The sequence below is a fragment of the Camelus bactrianus genome, chromosome 4, assembly GCF_048773025.1.
Source record: "Camelus bactrianus isolate YW-2024 breed Bactrian camel chromosome 4, ASM4877302v1, whole genome shotgun sequence".
NCBI classification, from domain to species: domain Eukaryota; kingdom Metazoa; phylum Chordata; class Mammalia; order Artiodactyla; family Camelidae; genus Camelus; species Camelus bactrianus.
In genome coordinates this window covers 18115666-18137753 of record NC_133542.1, presented here as the reverse complement: position 1 = coordinate 18137753, position 22088 = coordinate 18115666, and the positions used below count along the sequence as shown (strand labels likewise).

Sequence of the window (22088 nt, the reverse complement as noted above, 5' to 3'; positions counted from 1 at the left end):
TTTTTTTAATTAAGAAGAATAGGTAAATTAATAATTGGAATTTTCAGGCAATCCAAAAATCTCAATTCAAGTGATCGTCTCAGCTTTTTCTCACCCAATGACTGTCCCCTGCCCACCTGCTCCCCCCCCTTAACCACAGCTGTTAACCGGAAGCAGAGGTAGCTGAGTTCAATGCCACCAGATCTCTGTTATCAGCAGGTGAAGAATTGGATGGCAAAGTGGATTTGAATAAATAGCCTAACACAGGCTGGGTGGAAGGGGTTAGAGAGGCAGTTCAGAAGAGGAGATTGAGAAAAACAGAGACTGAGAAAGAAAAAATGAGAAATTTGCTAGTCACAGTGAAATGGTTGTACTGGTTTATGGCTACAGGAGAGATTAAAAGAGTGGACCTTCTCAAGATGCTGCACATACACTGGCTTTTTTGTGTTTTATTTATTTCTAAACAGATTTTTAGCCTTTTAATTTCCTATTTCTTACCTTTTTTTTGGAGAAGCACTATGGAAAATAAATGTTTTAGGAGGAAAGAGGCATGATTTAAGACGCATAACAAACAGATAGGCAATAAAAATTATTTTCTATTTTGCCTACCCTCTTGGGAGACCAATATCAATATTAGATATTAATATTTTGCCAGTTGAATCACTTCTGATACCTTGCTCCAAGAAACTGAAAGGAGAGGGAAAGGGCTGGGGTTCTGTCATTGAAAACATGGAGTTGGGGGTGATATGATTGAAGTAAACAGAATCTTTGAAGAATGTGAACAGAATGCCCATGAAATCTCAGAGTGCCTGAACTGGTGAGCCCCAGCGCACTGTGTGCCTCCTTAGATGGAAGAAACCATCGTTGTCTTCTTCAGTGAATTTACAGGTAGTAACAGAGTATATGAGAGAAATACAAAGACATGCAACTGTATATCTGAATATTACATCTTGGGGAACCTTTTACTCTATAAAAGTATACAGATTAAAACTATGAATTATTTCAAGAAGGATTGAGATACTGTCATGAGAGAACAGCTTATATGAAGATAATAAGGGGAGTTTGTTTTTAACAACAAACCTGGTAATGGTTGCTCTTTTTGGCATCGGTCACTGCTCTAAAGAGACACTTTCCCGCATTATTTAATATCATGCTGTAATACCATGAGTTAGGTGTCAGCTATATGTTACAAATGAGGCAACTAAAGCTTTGAGAAATGAAGTAACTTGCCCAAATTTACACAGTAAAATTTGAAGTAAGTGGAAATGGCATTAGATTGGGACATTCAATCCCAGAGCCCAGATCCTTAACCTAAAGCTATATTGCTTCACTCTTTGGGATATAGAGATACACTTTTCTTCTGTAGAACATGCCTTAGAACTTTAAAATCAGTAAGTAAGAAAAGGCAACCAGTAGAAAAATGGACAGAATAGGAAACCCAAATTGACAATAAACATTTGGAAAGATGCTCAATCTTAGTAAATGATAAGATGAAAATTAAAACCATAATGAGCACCATTTCACACCTGCAAAAATGGTAAAAATTTAAAAACCTGACAGTTCCAAATGCTAGTTAGGATATGAAGTAACCAGAACTCTTATTTACTGCTTATGAGGAGGTAAGCTGCACAACTACTTCTGAAAATGGTTTGGTATTACTCAGTAATACAATATGCAATCTAAGTTCTTGTCCAGTTCAGGGTATATCAATAAACCAGTATTTTAATTACATTTAAATAATGTAATTGGTGATGGAGTAGAGGGGAAAGCATGTGATCAAAATAGGCCTGAGTGTAAAAAAATTGAACAGATAAATATTTGAAGGCCTTGTTCTTAAAGATATTAATGATATTAGCTATGTTTTTATTACACGATATAGGTTGAGATTATATCTATAAATTCACTCAGGAAATAGAAATGTAATATGCAGCTATTTGAGAAAAAAATTTGTAATTCATTACCTAAATCTTAAGTGTTATGTACCTACCGTACTCATTTTCTACCATCCTGTTATAATGCTGGTACCCAGACCCCAGTCTTGGTATAATGTCGTTAAAATTATCAGCTGCTGACAGAAGCTATTTATTATCATATAGGGGATTTTTTGGAATGGGACCCATAGAATTCAAATTTGCTTTTAATAGATCTCTTGAAACAAAGTGCTTTGCACTAAATTTGCCAAAGTGCTCTTTGCACTATACACTTCAGGATATACTTATTTGGTGAATGTAGAAATCCCTGAACCATGATGTAATTCTCTCTCCTTACACATCCTTTGTCATATCTGATATCCTATCAGGAACACCTAAGGCCAGTTGGGAAAGGATACATCTGTTACCTACGTGTTTTCCAAAGACATTTTAAGATAATTTTGGTCACAGAGTTTGCATGCTGATTTATGCTGTGCTTTTTGCAGGGACGAATAGCAGAGCTGGAGCTGCAATTAAAACACGGAAAAGAAGGACCTGAGGAGGTGCAGTACAAAAAAAGCACAGCCTGGCTCTGGTAAGGGGATGGCATTCCGCTGCTCATTATTCGATATGGGAAACGAACTGTGAGGGAGAAGGTGGCCACTTTAAAGACTTTAATATTGGAATTGTAACCTCTCTGTGAGCCTAAAGGGGAAAAGGCTGAAGATCTGATAGGTGTATTTTCCATCTCTTTCCCAGAAGTAAGATAAGAAAGAGAGCTTTGTATTCATGAATTTTGTATATATATTTTATTGTTTTCTAAAGCAATGTGGTAATCGTTTGTTTTTCCCTTTTCCCCCTTATTTTATATGCTTTTAAATGAAAATTGAGTGTTTTTCCCACTCATTTAGTCAAGGAATACCCTTCTGCTCCCCTGATCCCCCCTCCCCGAGACATCTTCATTATTAGGAGCATCTTTTCCATGTCAGGGCTTTAATTTCTTTGACAGACATCCCCTAGTGAATTCCCACTATATTATCTAGAAATGTATAAGTGCTGGCACATTAAAAGCAATTTAAATTGTTACATGGGTTGGGATGAATACCTTGTCAGATTAATGTTGCAGCAGCTTAAATCTAAGTAAAGTGCCCAGAATCTAAATAGCTTTGCCTGTAGCTACAGGTTTCTTTAATATAAAAATCTGTTCATCAAACAAGGATACTTGGTTTCAGTTTTTTACTTACTAACAACTGGCATATGTAGAAAAGCAGAAGCTCTGTGTGTGTTTTTGTGTATGTGTGCATGCATGCACACATTTAACTAATTTAAGTTACATTTCCTAGATTTATTTTAAAAATGACAATGCAGTTTAAAACATTATGACATTGGATTTAAGCTTAGAGATTAAGAATTTGGATTTTGCTTCCTATTTGCTATTTTCCTTTACGTGTAGTTTTAATTTCATCTTCTTAAAATGATAATTTGGGGAGTTGTATGTTAGCTATAGTCATCAAAAAATACATAGAGACATACAGTAGAAAGGTAAAAATCAAGCATAACTCCAAGATTTTGACTGTGAATCACTAAAAGCATGGAGTTATCATTTATGTAGATGAGGAAGACTGTAGAATAGCAGGTCTGTCTGGGGTAGAAATCAAGTTTGAGACTTGCTAAGCCTGAGATACCTAATTAGACCTCCAAGTTGGAGAAATCACACAGGTTACTGACTATGTGAGTCTTGAGTTCAGGGGTGAGGGCAGGGCTGGAAATATAAATTCAGGAATCATCAGCATATCAACTACACTTAAAATCATAATGCTGGATGAGATCATCTAGGAAATGAGTAAAGACAGAGAAAAGGTCAGAGGACTGAGCCCTGGAGCACTTCAACACTTAGAAATTGGGGGAGATGAAGAGGGAACCAATAAAGCAGGTGGACGATTAGTGATCAGTGATATAGGGAGCAAACCAAGAGAAAACAGAATTTTAAAAGCTATCTTAAAAATTGAGGGAAGAAAATGTTTCAAGAAAGAAGCAACCAATTGTGTGAAATGCTGCTGTGAGATTGCAAAAGTTGGAGACTGAGAATTAAGCATTAGACTGGGCCTCTTGAAAGTCATTGGTGACCATGAAGGAACTGTTTTGTAGGGACAAATGCCAGGTTATAGAAGAATCTAGAGAGAGTAGAAGGAGATGAACTGAAGTCATCAAGTATAAGCTACTCTTTTAAATGAATTCTGATGTATAGGAAGCAGTGGAATGGGGCAATAGCTGGAGAGTTTCTTCTTTTAAGATGGTAGATGCTGTAGTATGTTCACAAGGTAAGAGGACTAATACAAGTACAGAAGGAAAAATCTGTGATGCAGCAGAGAGAAGGACGATTAGGTAAGAAGGAACCAGTGGAAGGTGTGGCCCTACCTAGAAGTGTAGCAAGTCATGATTTGTAATTATTTCACGTTGACCAATTAAAGAATACATTGAATGCACTATATTCCATTTAGGAAGAACAAGATTGGCCAATATGTTTTAGGAAAATTTACTGTCAAATGGCTTTATGAAATACCAGTTTAAGGAACAGTTTACAACTATCTGAAAAACTTGGCTCTTATTCTTAAAGAATGAGTCGTTCTCAGAGTGCTGAATAGCTAAGATTGTATTATATTTCAAACGCAAATATTTATGAATGCAAATATAGCTTATATTTGCAAAGCTTCTATGAAATTTATAAAAACTTTGAATGTATGAAACTCAAAGTGTATAGTGAAAATATCTATATCCTCTTCAAAATGTAAATATAGCAGTCAATTATTATTTTCTACTTTATCTCAAGATTCTTACGTGAAAAAAAATTCTGTGAATATTTGAATTGAGCATACCTTCCTTCAGATCCGCAAATATAATTATTTTCTTTTAGTTCAATTTTATAGCCTACGTTTATTTATTTTAATTGAGATGTAGTTGATATATAACATTATATTAGTTTCATATGTACTATAACCAACATTTAAAATTTTATTTTATAGATGTATGTAGTGAAAATTTTTTTATCTACAATTTGAAAGTAGTAAATTGCTGTTTTGGTGAGCAGAGAAGAAAGAAATGTCTTAGTTCCAGCTGCTATAACAAAAATACCATAGACCAGGTGGCTTAAACAACAGAAATTTATTTTTCACTGTTACAAAGGCTGGGAAACCCTAGATCAAGGTGACAGCGGATCTGGTGCTGGTGGGGGCCTGATCCTAAGTTTGTGGGTGGCTGCCTTCTCCTTGTATCTTCCCATGGCAGAGAGCAGAGAGAAAGCAAGCTCTCTAGTCTCTCTTCTTATAAGGACACTAATTCCATTCACGAGGGCTCCACCTTGTGACCTCACAAAGGCCCCACATTTGGAGTTGAGATTTCAGCATATGAATATGGGAGGAGATACAGACATTCAGTCCATAGCAGAGAATAATATAAAGGGCTCTTGTATCCCCACCACTCAGTATGAGAAATGACACCATGACCACGCTCCCCGTACAGCGCTCCTCAGTTCCATTCAGATCCTTCCCTGCCTCTGCTAAGTAACCTGAGGAGATGGAAGGAAAGCCATTACTACAGTTCTTTCACTTTACCCTAAAATTCTACATGGATGTTTTAAGATCTGGAGTCACTGCCAGAGGTTCTTATTAGTTGATGAATAAGCAAAAAGATTGGTTTCTTGCTCTACCATAAACTCTCATACTTCTTTTCCATCTGTATCACAGGGTTCGAGACATGTTGACTGATGAGGTCACCAAAGCAGCTGCAAAGTAAGATCCATTTATTCTCTTACCAGAAATTTTCTAAAAACGTTTTTTTTTCCCTTCACCAATACATTTTCTCCTTTTCAGGCATCTCATACCTTTAACGATCTTAAAGGACTTTTGAGTTATATTTTTAAAAATCAGTTGTTACTCTTTCTCATATTCTTACTACATGTTTTTCTGTGAAAATACAGAGGAACCAGTTCAGACACATAACTTTTACATCCAGGTTGCACCGACATTGTACACCTAACAAAATGCCCCGTACTTTGGCTTAGATTTGAAAGACTGTGATTTAGTACAAGAGGGGAAAAAAAAGAAATCTTTGATAATGTGAATGAATTACAGGGATTTTGTAAATAGATGGTTAAATCTCAACTGTGAGCTAGTAAATAAATCACAGTGCCTCCTTTCATTCTCTTGATGTTATTGGGTCCAGGATATCTAAATATTGAATTTTTTAATACTAAAAATGCATACGAAGACCCAGTAAAAAGGCAATTTTGTCATATCCTTATGGTTTTTTTTTTTTTAACAAAAATAACCTGAGTATTACTACCTTGAGGCTTTTTATTTTTAACCCAGCTCTCACTAAGAAAATGATACCCTAGTAAGCTTGCTTGAGCAACCTCTTCAGGTCCCTTTGTTAGCAAGCTGACTAATTGTTCCTGGTGATAAGTGACATGTACCTCTCCTTTTCACCATTAACTTTAGGTGCCACCATTTCTGTTTGACTTCCTTTCTTCATGTCCAGCAAATAACATAAATATACCTTTGACCTAGAGGATTTCATATGTACTGAAAGTCCGTATTACCTGGAAATACTTACAGTATAGTTTATCCCTGTCGTGTCCCAGACCTTCTGTAGCTAAATAGATTTTGCCTTAAAAAAACAAAACAAAAACAAAAACATGATCTACCTTAGAGTTCACTTTCCACCAGCAATGTCTTAAACAGATACTTCACTGGAAAATCTGACCTCAGTACCTGATCACTACTCAGCCGCGGGTCTTCTGAATAAAGGGACATAGAAGTGGTAATCCTCTCCTGAACGCCTCAATTCTGTGAGAGGCACTGGGAAATATCTGTTGACATATCTGTTTACAAAATGAAAGGAAAAATACAGAGAGGCTTCTATAGAGACTCATTGGTGTCTGCTTATCTAGTTTGGTGGATTGCAGACACGATGGGAGAGTGTTCAGCTGCTTATTGGAGGGGAGGAGGTGCTGGGGTGGGGGATTGCCTTTGACCTTTACCTTTTACAGTTTGTTCTATTATATAGTCTACTTACATCCTGTTAAAAACAGTGCTCTGACATTTGCAACAAAAAAGTTCGAATGCTGAAGAAACTAGCAGCTTTCTATTAAAACAAAGTATAATTTTGCCCTTCTGGAAGCTTTTGCAGATTCCATTCTAAAATTTTATTTCAGTAAGACTTTAATCTTCAGATTTGCATAGCATCATTTCATGACTAATACCTAAGAAGAGTGTGTTCACATTCTCAGTGGTATGGAGTAAAAATAATTTATGTTCTCATGGTATTACCTTTTCATCAAAAATTTCAAAGTATTTTATAGACCTCATCTTATTACAGCAATTCTGACAATGCTAGGCATGACAGCAAGTGAGCAAGAGATAGTTGGTCCAGAGGCTGAGAGATTAATGATGGAGCAGGGGAAAAATCACTTTGCTGCCTTCTCTTTACTTTTCCCCACTGGCTTCCTCCAATCATGTGAGGACCCCACCACCATCTCCTGCCAGCTTAGCCTTCTGTTCCTTGGACCATGGCTGCCAGAGGCTGGTTGGGCCAATGTAGGGTTTATTTTGTTCTGAGCCATAAATTAAATGTAGGAAGTAAAATACAAGTCAGAGGATTAGACTGATTTGCTCACTTGAGAGCATTTTTAAAGCATCAGGGATAGGGCTAAGGGAGAATCAGAACACAGATAAACCCTGGTGATTGATGTAAGTTTATTTTCATTGTTAATAATTAAATAGATTTGAACGTGAAGGTAATAATCCCCAAAGGATTGGGTCACTTCGCTAATATGTAATGTAATACTTTGTCCCTAAGAAAGCATCATTGTAGCTTGGCCTTCCTTGAGCTTTTTAATTAAGCTAATGGAATCTGTTTGTTTCAAAGGACAATTTAATTAAAATGTCAGTGGTGTTGCCTAGATAAATACTGTACTGATGCTGACATGTTATTATGCAAATTAGTCACTACTGCTTGACTGGTAAGGGATGGCTAATTGATCAACGAGGTGAAGAGTTTTTGCTGAACCAATTGTAGGATTTCACCTGGCCGGCTCCTCCTTGGAGTTGTCTCACTATGTACAGTGTCTTCTCTCCATAAGTCACTGTGCGAGGCATGTGGGGAATGTAAAGATTATCAGTAGCCAGTCACTGTACCTTTATGAAACGTTGTAGTGTAACTTGGTCTAAGCATCCATTGTGTGACTGTGGTTTAATTTTTTTCTGTCCAAAGATTAATGTCCAAGAGTGCGTTTAGTCTGCACCCAAAGGTCTAATTACTGGTAGCTTTAAATATGTTTTCCATTTTACAAGAAGAATACATGCTCAAGAATGCCAAGACCAGTGGCACTTCTGAAATAAAGTCATTTGGGGCACTGTTTTAAAACTGAGGCTAAATTCTCTTTCAGAATTTTAGGGTTAAAAATATTTTTTATGTCATCTTAACTAATATTCTTGTTTTAAAGGGTTTGATACCCAATTTCTGGTGGCTAAGAATTTCTACAGGGTGATAAAAACCGAGGAAATTCTCAGATCATTGAGAATTTAAAACCTTTTTTTTTTTTTAATCTAACTTCAGGGATTCATGACCACTTCGTAACAGAATAGATATTCTCAGCTAATGGAAAGAGAGAATATTAGGAATAAAGGATTTAAATTTGGTTTTGTTACATGATTTTCTGGCTAGGACACCTAGGAGTGACCACATCTTGCCTTGCTTCCTGGTGTTTTATTATTAGCTATTGGAGTTCCCAGTAATCGTTATTGCAAAGCTGCTTCAAACTCAAGTTTTTCTTCCTGTTATCTCCCCTGTCCCATTCCTCAATATAAATGTTGGTCTTATCAACATATGGCAGCCCTCATAGAGGAATGGATTCCCGAAGGGGTGAAGAAAATAACCAAGTGTGCAGAGCAAACCTTCACTGAGTTTAACCATCCCAAGGTGGGAGAGAGAGAAGGGAGGAGGAAATGGATGAATCCATAGATGGAGGAACTTGATAATGGCAGATCCTAAGTTCAGTTCTTACCAAGTGGAAACAAAAATACAAGAACACAGGTGTATACTAATGCTTTGATACCCACTAACTCACATGTTCAGTCATGACCGTGGCTTAGGGCTGGAGGCACTAGGCTTGTATGGTGAACAGGGTTGTAAGTCTTCCTCATCCCAGACATTGGTTCTGTTCCTGCACAGGGGTAAACAGGGAGTAATCCTTGGATATGTGCACTGATTGGAATTCAGATCTCAAGTCCAGGTTTGGGGAAACATTCTCTCTGTTTATGGGAACCCTCAGTTGTAGGACTGAGAACTGAGCTATCTGATGGTAAGAGTGCTGTGTTGCTCGAGTCCTGTTATGACAGAGTTGGCAAGCCAAGAGGATCTCCTCAATGTCCCATTGGGGATTTTATTCTATAGGATCACTTTGGAATTATGGAATAATACTACCTGTACATTTTTCAAGCAGTAAGTATATTTAAAAGTTTCAGTTTTCTTGATACCAAATTTGGAAGTCAAACTTAAGATTTTATTGCCAATATTAGAAAACCACTGTTTGGATGATATAAAGGGGCCACTTTCAAACCCAGTAATTTAAAAACAGGCCTTGTTTGCTTCTTATCTAGGGTCTCTAAATTATGTTACAGTCTGATTTTAAGATTGCTGGCTTTGGCATGTTAAAAAAAAAAAAAGAAGGGGGAAATATTCATGACAGAGGAAAGCTCCCAGTGTGTCGAGTTGCTAGTAAAGGATGCCATCTGAAGCGGTTCACTAGAAACTAGTTCCACACACCGGTGCTTTCGAAGAGCCAGAAAGCCAGCTGTGTTCTGCTGGGCTTATTCACAGAACTGTCCCTGGTTGTGTTTTCCAACAGCTCAGTACATTTGTATTGGCCAAAGATGACACTGAAGAAGCTTGGGATATGTCGGGTCAAATGATAAAACAAAAATTTTAGAAAGAAAGAGCTTAGATATATGAGCTTGGATTTTTATGTTACCAAAAACGTAATGACCAGACATTTATTAGAAAAGTTCAAAATCAGCCCTAGTGTCAGAAGAAGGAAAGAAGCTGCTGGCATCAGGGAACAAACAGACCTGCATTTACGAGGCTCTGTGAAGGGATGGAAGTGCTTATTGACCTCATCTGCCCTCCCTATAATAGCGCCTTCTCTTCTCCTGGTTAATGCCCCTAAATCCTCTCTTGGAATTTTTTTCTTTTTAAACAGAGACAGCCCAGTGGTCAAAGGCAACGCGCTGTTAGCCTTAAGCGGCCTTGCTGTTGTTGTATCCAAACATGAAGCCAGCCTCTCCTCGGACTCTGAGGGGGTCCTGGAGGTGAGTTAAGGGTGTCTAAACCAGTTGGGCTTTGGTTGTGTAACATGTGAAAAGTGAGATGGCTCCTTAAGCCTGGCCCTGAATTTAGGAGGTTGCAGCCTGTGCTTGCAGCACCAAACTGTGCTAACCGATGTGCCTTTACGCTGTAAGCCTAGTGTCCTCTAAAACACTTTGCTGCTTTTCTGTTTTGCTTTCTCCATCACAGTTAAGTGTCATTTCCATTTGAAGGTACCAATTTTATGCAACAGGGGTTGTCTTTTGTGATTACATCATGGTAACCAATCTTAGGAGGTTAACTAGGCTTACTGAAAGTGAACAATGCTGTCAAAAAATGATAAATAAGCAGTGTTTACTGACTGAAAAAAAAATGTACTTTGCATTTTAATTGTAGATGTCAATGACAAAGTGCCTATTCATTTTTGCAAGGCATTTATTTCTTAATTAAACATGTGGCGAGCTGGCCAATGTTCATTTCCAATGTACTTTTTCAGACAATTCATATCTGTCAAAATAAAAAGGCATGGATTTATTTTTCTTTTAAGCCCCATTATCTGGTAGCTATTATTATAGTCAAGTGGTTGAAAAACACAGGCTTTGGAGTAGGAGAGTCCTATATTTAAATCCTAATACTTGCACTTACTAGCTCCATGGATTACTGTTGGTACTTACCCTTTTGGAGCCTATTTCCCCGTCGGTAAAATGGGGATAACAAGACTTACCAGGTAGGCTTATTGTATAATGGATTAAATGAATTAGTATATGTAAGGCACAGTGGCCAGTAAATACTAAGCACTCAGTAAAGTAACCATTATCATCAGCACATGCTCTTCATCACTTCTTGCTGCAAAAATTGGACTTTATTCAATGCTATTCAGCCTGTCTCTGTCCCCACAGAGTGTCTTATGGACCATTTGCACTCTTTTTTTGTTTTTTTCATGGTGGGGCTTTTTGGTTCTTTTTTGGTGGGTTCTTTTCTGGAAGGAAATGGACTTCTATTTTAATAAAAAAAAAAAAAGGAACTAGAAGAATAAGGAATCTGGAAGCTCATGGAATTGAAGGCAAAGCTTAAAAACCAGGTTAGGGGAAAAATAGGAACCCAGGTAAGTTGGGGAGTCCGGGCATAGGCACTGATGACCCAAGTCAGCAGACCACCCCTACTGCGGTGGGTCAGCTCCAGTCGATTACTGTCCCTGCATCTTTCACTTAAGATTCAGAATCCCACGGGTTCCGTGCCTGCACCTTGGGCAGGGTAGGACGGGTAGCTTGACTGAGCATTTAACCAAGTTTCAAATGGTGGAAGAGGGAAGTCCCCAAAAGGTGCTCTTACCAGAAAACAGGAGAATAATGCTACAGATGTATTACATATGGGGAAGGGAAGGAGGCCAAGGGATTATTGCATGGAGAATAAAAATGTAGTTAGTTATCATAAGAAAATTTAACTTTGATTAAGCCCAGAATCTTATTTTAAAAATGAGAAAGATAAAAATTTTTTAGAGAGGAAATGTTTCATATCCTTGAAAGAGCCATGGAATACTTGAACAGAGGCAGCACGCTAAGTAGATGGACAACCTAAAAAGTAAACACGCCTTCCTAGAACCCCTTCCCTTTGGTGTCACTTGTGTAGGTAATTCGCCCCAGTCACAGCTTGAGGTCTAGCTCAGGACTTGAGCTCCAGGTGCTTCTGTTCTTTATTCCCCCACCCTCTGTCCTGTGCTGTAACACATCATGCACAAAACACTGAGAAGCCACACAGCCCCAGAGATGGAGCTTTGCTTTCATTCCTGATGACCTTGCCTTTGGCTATTACTCAGTATAAACTCAAGACCTCGTTGTTTGATTAAAGTTTTCAGACTTCATTCAAATCTGCATTTAACTCACAACTAAAGATCTTAAGAAGAAAGCCTTGTTTGAGTCAAGGAATTAATTTCAAGGATTCTCAACACTGCATTGACCTTTATAGTTTGCACCACTGTGTGTTACCATGTGAGTTAATGAATTTTTATTTTATTTAGGGGGAGGTAATTAGGTTTATTTATTTATTGTTTTTTTTTTTTTTTTTAAACAGAGGTACTGGAGTTGGAACTCAGGACCTCATGCATGCTAAGCACATGCTCTACCACTGAGCTATAGCCTCTTCCCCCAGTGAATGTTTTTTGACATCCATGGTCATAAGCGATTTTTTAAAACCAAGTTCTTTTGACTGAGTTGGGTTTTGTTATTGTTTTATTTTTTGCATTCTCTTTCCTCTTCTTTTCCAAACCAAAGATCATTTATGTTTTCATGCTTATTTGGCCAAGCAAATGTTGTGATGATTGTTCAGTGATAAATATAGTGATAGTAAGCAGAAATGTTAGAGATGGTGATCAAAATTTTGTAGGCTGCTTTATTGAAATGACAGTCAGAAATGAGAAACTTTGAGTTGCTTTCTCTGCATATCTCTCCTTGTAACCTCCATGTTATCCTCACTGAACATAGGAGAGCTCTGAGGAGCTCTCAGATGTGTTCTGTTTTGCAGCCCCCATCCTCTCACCTCTGCTAAGTCTTAGATGAAAGCTAAGTCTTAGTCATGTTGGGGTGCAGGTGAGGATGTAGATTTGTCCAATACCTGTGTATTTCATGCAGTCCTGGCAGATGAAGTTTAGTTTTTCATAATAGTACTTCATTCTTTAATACAGAAAGGGGTTGTACCCTGGATCTAGAAATAATGTTTAACTTTTTTTTTTCTTTTTCCCAGTATCATTTCATGTTTTTCTTCATTTACAGGTTCAACCTAATTTCCTTTCAATGGAAGAGTGGATTTCCATGGTGTTTGATACTCTTCTGGTCATTGTAGATAGCCATTACCAACCCAGAGGACGACTTTTCTCCTGGTTCTACTATGTAAGTTGGGGAAATAAAAAATGATTAGAAAACTCAAGAATTGGTTCATATATCAGTTGTTCACGTGAAATCCATGATATAGTGTAAGTCTTAGCCTGAGCTACGCATTAGATATAAGTCTCAGCCTTGGCTGTACGTTAGAGTCACCTGGGGAACTTTAAATACACATATATTGAAAAAAGAAACACTGATGTGTAGGCCTCACCTCTGATTTAATTGCTCAGGGTTGGGCCCTGGGCATCCGCATTTTGGAACCTTTCTAAGTTATTCTAATATAAAGTCAGCGTCAAAAGTTACAGCTGTAATAAAATAAACATTGGCTGAAGATGGAGGATCCTGAGTTTCTGGTCATAGTTTTTTTTTTGTTTTTTGTTTTTTGTTTTTTTAATTGATTTTTGATGGGAGGTAATCAGGTTTATTTATTTTAACGGAGGTACAGGGGATTGAACCCAGGACCTCATGCATGTTAGAAACACACTCTACCACCGAGCTAGGTCTTAGTTTTTTCATTTCAGAGTATGTGATCATGGGCAATTCACATAATCTCTCTGGGCCTTTGTGTCATTATTTTGTAAAATGAGGTGATTGAACAATATAATCTATAGTGAATGTAGCCCCAGCTTCGCCTCTTACTAGTTTTGTGACTGTTGACCTGACACTTAACCTACCACCTTATTTTCCCTACCTGTAAAATGAAGGTAGAAATTAATGCTTTGCCAACTTTATAGAAGATTGTGAGGCTCAAATTATATAATCTATGAGAAAATGTTGTGAAAATGTAAAATGCTCTATAAATACAAAGTAATATAGTTGCTCATAAAAAAGCACCTGTTCCTTAGTCATTCTCTTTCTTCATGCTTATATCCTAAGATTTGAAGCAAATTTGAAGAAGACACGTTTTTGGTTTAGGTTTCATTTCCCCTTTTTTGGCTGTAGTGCATGCTTTATTTCTGCATCTGCATGAATTTATTTTGATTCTATTTTATCACTATCCATTGCTTAGGGAATTATAGTGATCATGGGACAATCAGCTGAGTGGCAGAGGATTATAGTTGATTTGAATAAAAATATAACACAGGTCCTGACTGTTGCTAAGATCACGAATTTAGCCTGAAACTTCATTTCCTTAGGTCTTCTTTGTACAACATTTTGTGTGCCTCTGTCCTCCTGCCCTTAGGAGGACCTGGTATGTATTCATTTGGGGCTGAGGGTCCGGAACTTGATTTTTGACTGTACTTGAGGACAAAACAATGACTTACCAGATAGCACAGAATTAAACTGGAAGACAGATTTTGCTCATAGAAGTAACTTCCTTTATGATTTGTTGTCTGTCACAAGTGTTCTTATTTCTGATGCTGGATGAAAAACTTGTTAGCTTATATGGAGGTCTTTGTGGTAGCAATCTGGTTCAGGTAGTCGGCAGGACAGGATATTGTATTAGATTCCTAATCATGCTGCTTAGTTCCTGCAAACCAGTAAAAATAACGTCTTTACTAACCAGCTCAGGGTCGCCTCTTACCTTTGTGATTCTTGCATTATTATGCTTTTTCAAAGCCCTGTTTCAAAAGCCACTTCCTTTATTTCCCTTGTCCTAGCAGCTGGGTCATTTTGATTAGTATTGTCATTATAATAGTGTTATATTAACTTAAAGAATACCTCAGCACACGTTTCCTTTTTATCCTTAAAGTACTAGAGTTAGCAAACGAGCATAGAATTAAAAACACTTTTTAATGTGTTTTGACTGCAAGGGACAACACAGCCTTTATGGTATGTCTGAAAATTTGAAGTGGATAATAGTGAGGAATGATAAATGGGCTTTCTTCCGCACTTGAGCCCTATTTATAAATGTATATAATGTCTGATGGCGCTCTCTAACACGGGATTCTTATAGAAGCTGTTCATATTCAGCTGCCCTGTCATTTTATTAGGGCTGTTATTCATTCCTTTTCCCATAATTAATATAGGAGGGAGCATATAGAGCTCTCCGTTTCATTTTGAATAGCTGGTTATTGCTTTGTAACCAGAGGCTTTTAGGATTTCAACTTCCTTTTTAATTAAAAGGAATTAACCCCCTGTAGGAAATAATCCATCTACTGGGAAGCGTTCCCACCAAGAATTTTGGGAGATCTGCCAATAGATCCCTGTGCTAAACTTACACTTATCCCTCTGTAACTAAACGTAAACTGCCCCCACCCCAACCCCTTTCCTTTCTCTCCCGGAAAACTCCTGCCTTTCTGGACATTTCTAATGTGGCTTGGTGGTTTCTCCAAGCTTGGATAGCTTCACTTGGGGTTTTTCATTATATACACATGTGGACTTTCAAAACACTGAAATCGTTTCAGGCTTTATTGTGAGGGAATTCACACCCTTTAAAAGGAGACACTTAGAATTTGTTTTTTCAAATTTCAAAGGATATTGTTAGTTAACCGATTGCTTGGTAGCAAATTATTTTACCAAGAGTGAAATGGTAACCTATAGACAAATACGGAAATAGATTTCTTTTTTAACTTTTTTTTTGGTTGACAGGGGTGGATCTAAAAGAAGCTTGTACCGTTGCATGGTGCTTTTGTGAGAGGTGTGCTTCCTTCATGTTTTAAACAAAAGGCCAACCCCCTGTTTTTTTTTTTTCTTTGGCATGTCCTAGAAATCCTATTCCGGTGAAAGCACAGCTAGTGCCATTGCCCGTTCCACAGCCGCCACGGCTTTGTCTCTCCTTGTGCCAGTTTTCATTATCTCTTGCAAAGAGAAGGTTGAGGAAATCCTGAACATGCTGACTGCCAGGTTACCTGGGAAACCAAGTGCTGATGAGTCTCAAGCCGTGCAGATCCACATGGGCCTTGCTTTGGGGATGTTTCTCTCTCGCTTGTGTGAGGAGAAACTCAGGTACGGTTTATTAACATATTCCTGATTTTCCTCTTTGTGACTTAGGTGAAGAATTTCTCTCTCTCTCTCTCTCTCTCACATGTGCACGCACCCCCCCCCCACATACATTATATCTGAGCAGTCTGTGGTGCTAAACTTTTTGAGATGGGCAAGTTGATCCTTTATTCTCCGTTATGAATGAATTCATCTTTCTAAAATACCATCACAGAGATAGTAATGTGATTGATTACCTGAAAATCATTTCATGCTTAGATAAAAGCCCTAGATACATTTGTGTAATAGATACAAGAAAAGTCTAATCATACGGTGCTATAAATTTTAAAAAGCTTCCTGGTTTATAAGGGTGAAAATAATTGCTTATTCTTTATTGCTATTACTGTAAAATGAGAGGAAAAGATTGGTGGATAGGGTGGTGTCCCTTACGCCTGAGGGTGCTGGGAATCACCGAATCACCCGAGAACTGCATGTACCCAGATTTAAATACTGCTTTTATCCTGTGCCCTGGCTACATTTTTGTAATCCTTAAAGAGTCTTAATCTGTGCATATTATACTGCGTGCTTTATTTAGTTTGATTGCTCTTTTTTGGACTGCTAGCTTTACTCTTGAATGGAGCTAATAGAATATCAAAGACCCAGGTGGAAAATTCCACTAAATGAGAAAGTTTTCTTGTGCATAAATCTACTTTAGTTTTGTTGCTCATTATGTTTATTCTTTATTTTATAACAGATCTTAGAATTTTATATATCCAGGTTGATTGTGGTGTGGTTCAACATGCATATTTGAGTATCATGAATATTTAGCTGTCACTGACTTGGAGTTTTAGCCCCATTTCTCTGCACTAGAAATAGGGATGGGGGAAGGCATCCTATTATGATGTTAGATGTCCTTAAACTTCCCTGTTCAGCAGAAACTGTCCAAAGGCAAGAAGTGGTGCTGATGTGAATAAACTGAATGACATTATGTCATATTTAGATTTCTGTTTGAAACCAGTGGTTAAGTTTGCATATGTAATTTCCATAGTTTTGTGTAGACACCAATATGTGAAACCTTTATGAGAACTGCTGTTGATCTAGGGAAATATTATATTTCAGATGATCATTTTCAGTTCTTGGAAACATTAGTCAGATGACTGGGAAGACTGGCTTAGTCTTTGAGATCATAAATGAAATGTTTCCAGAATATTTATTTCGTTCTGTTCACCAGCATTAGTATACAGAGACCTGGTTCTGGACACAAACAAAAAGCTGCCCTCTACATGTGAATTGACTGTAACGTATCTTGTGTGTGACAGAACACAAGTATTTTTAATGACTTTTAACTTGAAAGTGATTTTTCTCCTTTTGCTGCTTTGTTACAAATGGCAGTCTCTTCACCATCTGTGTTCATGCTCTTTCTTCAGTTTCTTTTCAAGCTACATGTTTTATAACTAGAAATGAGCCATGGCAATTTAACTCCAGGCAACTCATTTCATCCTATGCTGGCTCTGGCTCCCTTCTTCATTAGTTTAGGATGAGATGCTGCTGGTTTTAGGGCTTGACAAGCTTGTATTTGTGGTTCATTTAATTGTGCTACCTGGAGAAACCTACGGTGATTCACCTAAAGCATTTGTCCCCAGTTCCTAGATTGTCTTCTACCCCATCTATTCTGCTTGGCTGTGCACCTGCAGGAAACCTTGGGGGAGGCTGCCAGGAAGCTCTTCCCAGGGCAGAGTGCCCTCAGAGTAACTGCAAGCTTTACCTTTGCCCTAGTGATCCGGTATCTGATAGCGCTCTCCTCCTTATGCCTGCTGTATTCGTCCTGCAGCCATTAGTGTGATTATCCAGGGTTCCCACCTTCCTGATTTCTTGGAGCAGAGGAATCTGAAATATTTGCCTCTTGGTACTAATAAATATTTCACTAGATAATGACAGAGTCACCAGATAATGACATTTTGGGGTAAAGTTTCTGTTTTTCTAAAATTAAAGTAAATGTTTTGAGGGCTATTGCCTCTGAATAGTCAATAACATCAAATAAGTGGCCCCAAATGGCTCCTTAGGAGAACAGGATTAAGACAATATGTTGGTCTGCAGAATGAAAAATCACCTTATAGAAGAGAATTATGACAATCCGTCCTTTTTTTTTTTTGGCTAAGGCTTATGAAAAAGTCTCCTGAATTTAAATTCCCGTCTAGAGTTTATTCAGAAAAGCATCTTATTCCAAAGCTTGCTTCTGTCATAACTCCCAGAGGATACTCGTAGGATGTCTTCGGCATTTGTTTAGGATATTTAGGTATATTTTACTCCAGAGAACAACTATAATAGGACATATTTAGTTAAAGCTATTAAAGCTGTGTGTGCCTGTGTGTGCGTGTTTTCTCATTGCAAAATGTAATCCTTCACCTCAGGCAAAACCACTATGGTCTTGGTTGGAGAAGATATTATTTAAAGTGCTCTCTGGCTGGCTGGCATTCCTGGGGCTGCATTCCACTCAGCATGGTCTGAGGCAGTGGCAGGAGAGGTGACATATAGGGACCCCTTGATAATAAAGTGTCAGTGATGAAACCCACAACTCTGCCTGAAAAAACAGACACAGAGCTACCTTTTAAGTTTTATTTTCCCCTAGAAGTCAAAGTTCTCACCAAGACTATCACAAAAACCACACCAATTACTGTATAAAGGCAGAAAAAAATACAGGGCTGGGTTTTTTTCCTCCTTAAAATAAAAATTAAAAAAAAGAATAGAACTTAAAACCTCAACATTTGAGACATGAAATCAGAAGCAATAGTCTTCGCAAGAAAGATTTGGAATGATTATTGATAATATCAACTTAATGGGCTAGTAAATATTCTGAAGAAAATCACTGTAGCCTTCTTAGAAATATTTTTTTTTAGAATTCTGAGCTTGGTTTTAATTTTTCTGTGATTTAAAATTTTAATGAACTGAGAAAATGCAAAAGTAGCAGTTTTAGGGTTTATTGGTTTGCAAGTGATTATAATGTTCAGAAACCCAATTATTGAATAAATTCTCTGACTGGTTTTCTCTGTCTACAAAATATGTGTGAATCATCAATACTGTTAATTGTTCCTTACATTTTTTTTAAAGAAATGCATTTTCAATAAAATATTGAGAGCAAAATATTACATAGTAAATACTTTTAGACAGTTGAATGATTTAAAATAATTCGTTTTTCCCTCTTGGTCTTTACCCAGTGATGTATCTGGTCAACAGATGAACCTTCTGGTGATGAAGTCTTTGGATGCCCTAGAAAATTGCTGCTTTGACACTAGTCTTGAATACAAGTATGTTTATTCCATTTCCTCTCTGATGCTCACAGATTGGTTCTTTCTTGGCCACAAAGTTTGCATTCCATGGTGAAATATTTGTAGGATTGGATCTTGAATTCCTTTGCAAAGAGTTTTCAGTAATAATAAAAAAATCTGTAATTAAAGCTTACTTGTTCTGAAAACCAAGTTTCAGAAATGGACAGTTTGTTCCCATATAAAGCAACAAATTGCACTTTGCGGCTGCCACTGAGTTGCCAATACCTTAGATTCTGTCTTGTACTTATCATATGAAGTGTCCTTCTGGGGACTTGTATGTATGACAACCTTTTTAAAGATCTGTTGAAACTATTCTTTGAATTTGATTTGACAAAAGGGACCTTTGACCCATGATTTAGATTTCCCTCTGAAATCCAGTCTGAGGAATCCAAATGGAAACAAACAGAGGTTATACCAGGCTTCCCAGCCTCCACAAGTTCAGTAGATCCCTCTCCCCCCACAAACATCCTGCTTTTCAAACATTTTGTCTGTTAAACTAAATATCTTAAAATTTATCTTCTCATTCTGGTTATGAAAAAAACAAAAACAAAAACAAAAAAGAATAATCAGAAAAGAATACCTCAAAAAACTGTTAAACATACTAGTTTAGTGAGACACTGAATATTTCAATTTATCTATGTGGCTTATGTGAGAAAATATACTGCTTTATTAGGTTTCGTGAGATGCTGACTCCACTGAGAACCTGCATTGTACCTTTTTGGAATTCCATGTTTTGGAACCTCAGTTTGAATCCTCTGGGGTTGAAGTCACTAGGAAACTCAACAGATTATAAGCACCGACCTCCAATTTATTAACTCATTTACTTTGTACTCTTATGGCCACTGGTCAAATATGAGTTAAATCAGTGTTCTCCACTGCACCCCCCAAAAAAAGAAAAAAGAAAAAAAAATCAGTGTTTAAATTTCTGGCCTTTGGGAACTTGGGATCTAAATTTACATTCATATCATCTAGCCTGTTAAGTTTAGGCTAACAAAAGAGCAAATGGCAAAATTACTGCAGATATCAAGTATTTCATCAAATAAAGTCAAATCTTTGCTTAGTAGGTGGTAGTTACAAGACCTTTCACATGCAGCCTAAGACTGGATAAGAACCCCTGACACCCACCCAGTTTATCACGGAACACTTTGAGATGAAATGACATGTTACAGGTTTGGCTTTGAATATGGGTAGAGGAAGAGTTTGGGGGCATGACTGAAGTCTCTTGAATTTAGAAAATGATTAATAGAAGGGATAGTCATGTAACTGTTTTTGGGGTCCGATAAAGACTTGCGATTTTTTAGCTTAATTCATGTATTGGTGGTGTTGCCTTTTACAACTAAGGAGTAAGATAAGTTTCTCTCCCTTCCCCTCTCCCCTCTCCCCTCAACCCTCCCTTCTTTCTCCCACCTTCCCCCAGAGGAGTTTAGCATATCTGTAGCCCAGGGTATTATAAAGTTGGAGAAAAATTTGGATTAACATGCTACAAACTTCCAGCCAGTTGGGACAATCAGGAATGACTCTCGTGTGTTATCTCCATTAGTTTGCAGGAAAGTTGTTTGAATGTAAGGAGGACTGTGGGGATAGCTGAATTATCCACAGTATGGATATTAATGCATTTAAAAACTTCACAAGTCTAAGCATATTTAACTTTAAAATAAACTTTTTATATTAATAAGATTCTTATTTCTTCATTCTTACCTTCATTCTTGAGGCTTAACTCCTTAATAAACAACTGTGTTTGGGAGAGGGAAAGGTGGGCCTACGCAGGGGATTAATCCTGCAGATCCAAGTAGAATAGGGTCCTCAGAAATTTCCTGTCCATTTAGTAAAATCTTGCTTGCCTTTCAGAGCCAATTAAAAGCTCAGGTCCTTCAAGAAACTCTCCCTCTATTCTCTCCAAACTCCTATTTTCCTGCAGTTGATGAAGCTTGGTGTTTTGTCCTTCCTAATGCTTTGTGGACATCAGTGCTTACAGTGCTTATGTGGTTCTGTCTTTGGTTTCAGGTCCCACTGATACTTACTGAGCAGCCCCATATTGTGTTGGGCCTCTTCACTTCTGTTTCTCATGTAATTAAGCCCTGATTACAACCTAAATATTGATACTAAAGCAGGAATCAGCATCACTTCAGTTTCTAGATAAAGAAAGTCAGTCTCAAATGGGAAATTGATTCAAGGTCACAAAGTGGCAGAGCTAGAAGGGAAAGCTAGTCTGTCTGACTTCAAAGCCAGCTTGCTTTCTCATGCATAGCACAGCACAGAGAACACATTTCAATAGAAAGAAAGCAATTTGACACTTGACATTGTGGTGTTTATTATTTTCTTCTGACATGTGGATGTTGCTCACCATTAAAAACAACAACAAAAAAGAGATTCTAACTAGGCCCAGACCTGAATGCCTGGTTCATGGCATAAAGTATTCCCCAGTCTAATGAGATTGCAGGGGTCTGGGGCAGTCCTCCTTCATGAGAAATAGTGGAAGCGTTACCCAGAGGTAGTTAATAGATCTGGCAGCATGCTACCTCAGGTGATAGAATTCACCCAGAGCAAATTCATCACGCTTCCTTGATTTAATGGACATGTGCCTGCTGAGAGAACCAAGCACCTGGGCTGGTCGGTGTTTGTGGTCCTATCACTTACCTTTTGCTGCCATCTCGTGGTGCTTATTGTGCCATTGCAGTCCTACTATTCCCTTATCGTCAATGGCCTGAGCGTTGGTTAATTACTATTGAGCTTTTACAAATACGATAACATTTGTATAACGCTTTGTAAAG

General features: G+C 37.7%; 1 protein-coding gene across 6 annotated transcripts in view; it reads left to right on the top strand.

Moving 5' to 3' along the window:
* Positions 1–22088, top strand: part of FOCAD (focadhesin) — a 237482-nt gene that overhangs the window by 172332 nt on the left and 43062 nt on the right. For all 6 annotated transcript variants that reach the window (XM_074361508.1, XM_074361510.1, XM_010946018.3 and 3 more), the window contains 6 exons: positions 2396–2484; positions 5633–5677; positions 10147–10255; positions 13019–13135; positions 15780–16018; positions 19207–19296. In XM_074361508.1, coding sequence (XP_074217609.1) covers positions 2396–2484; positions 5633–5677; positions 10147–10255; positions 13019–13135; positions 15780–16018; positions 19207–19296 — 689 coding nt within the window. The remainder of the gene's footprint in view (positions 1–2395; positions 2485–5632; positions 5678–10146; positions 10256–13018; positions 13136–15779; positions 16019–19206; positions 19297–22088) is intronic.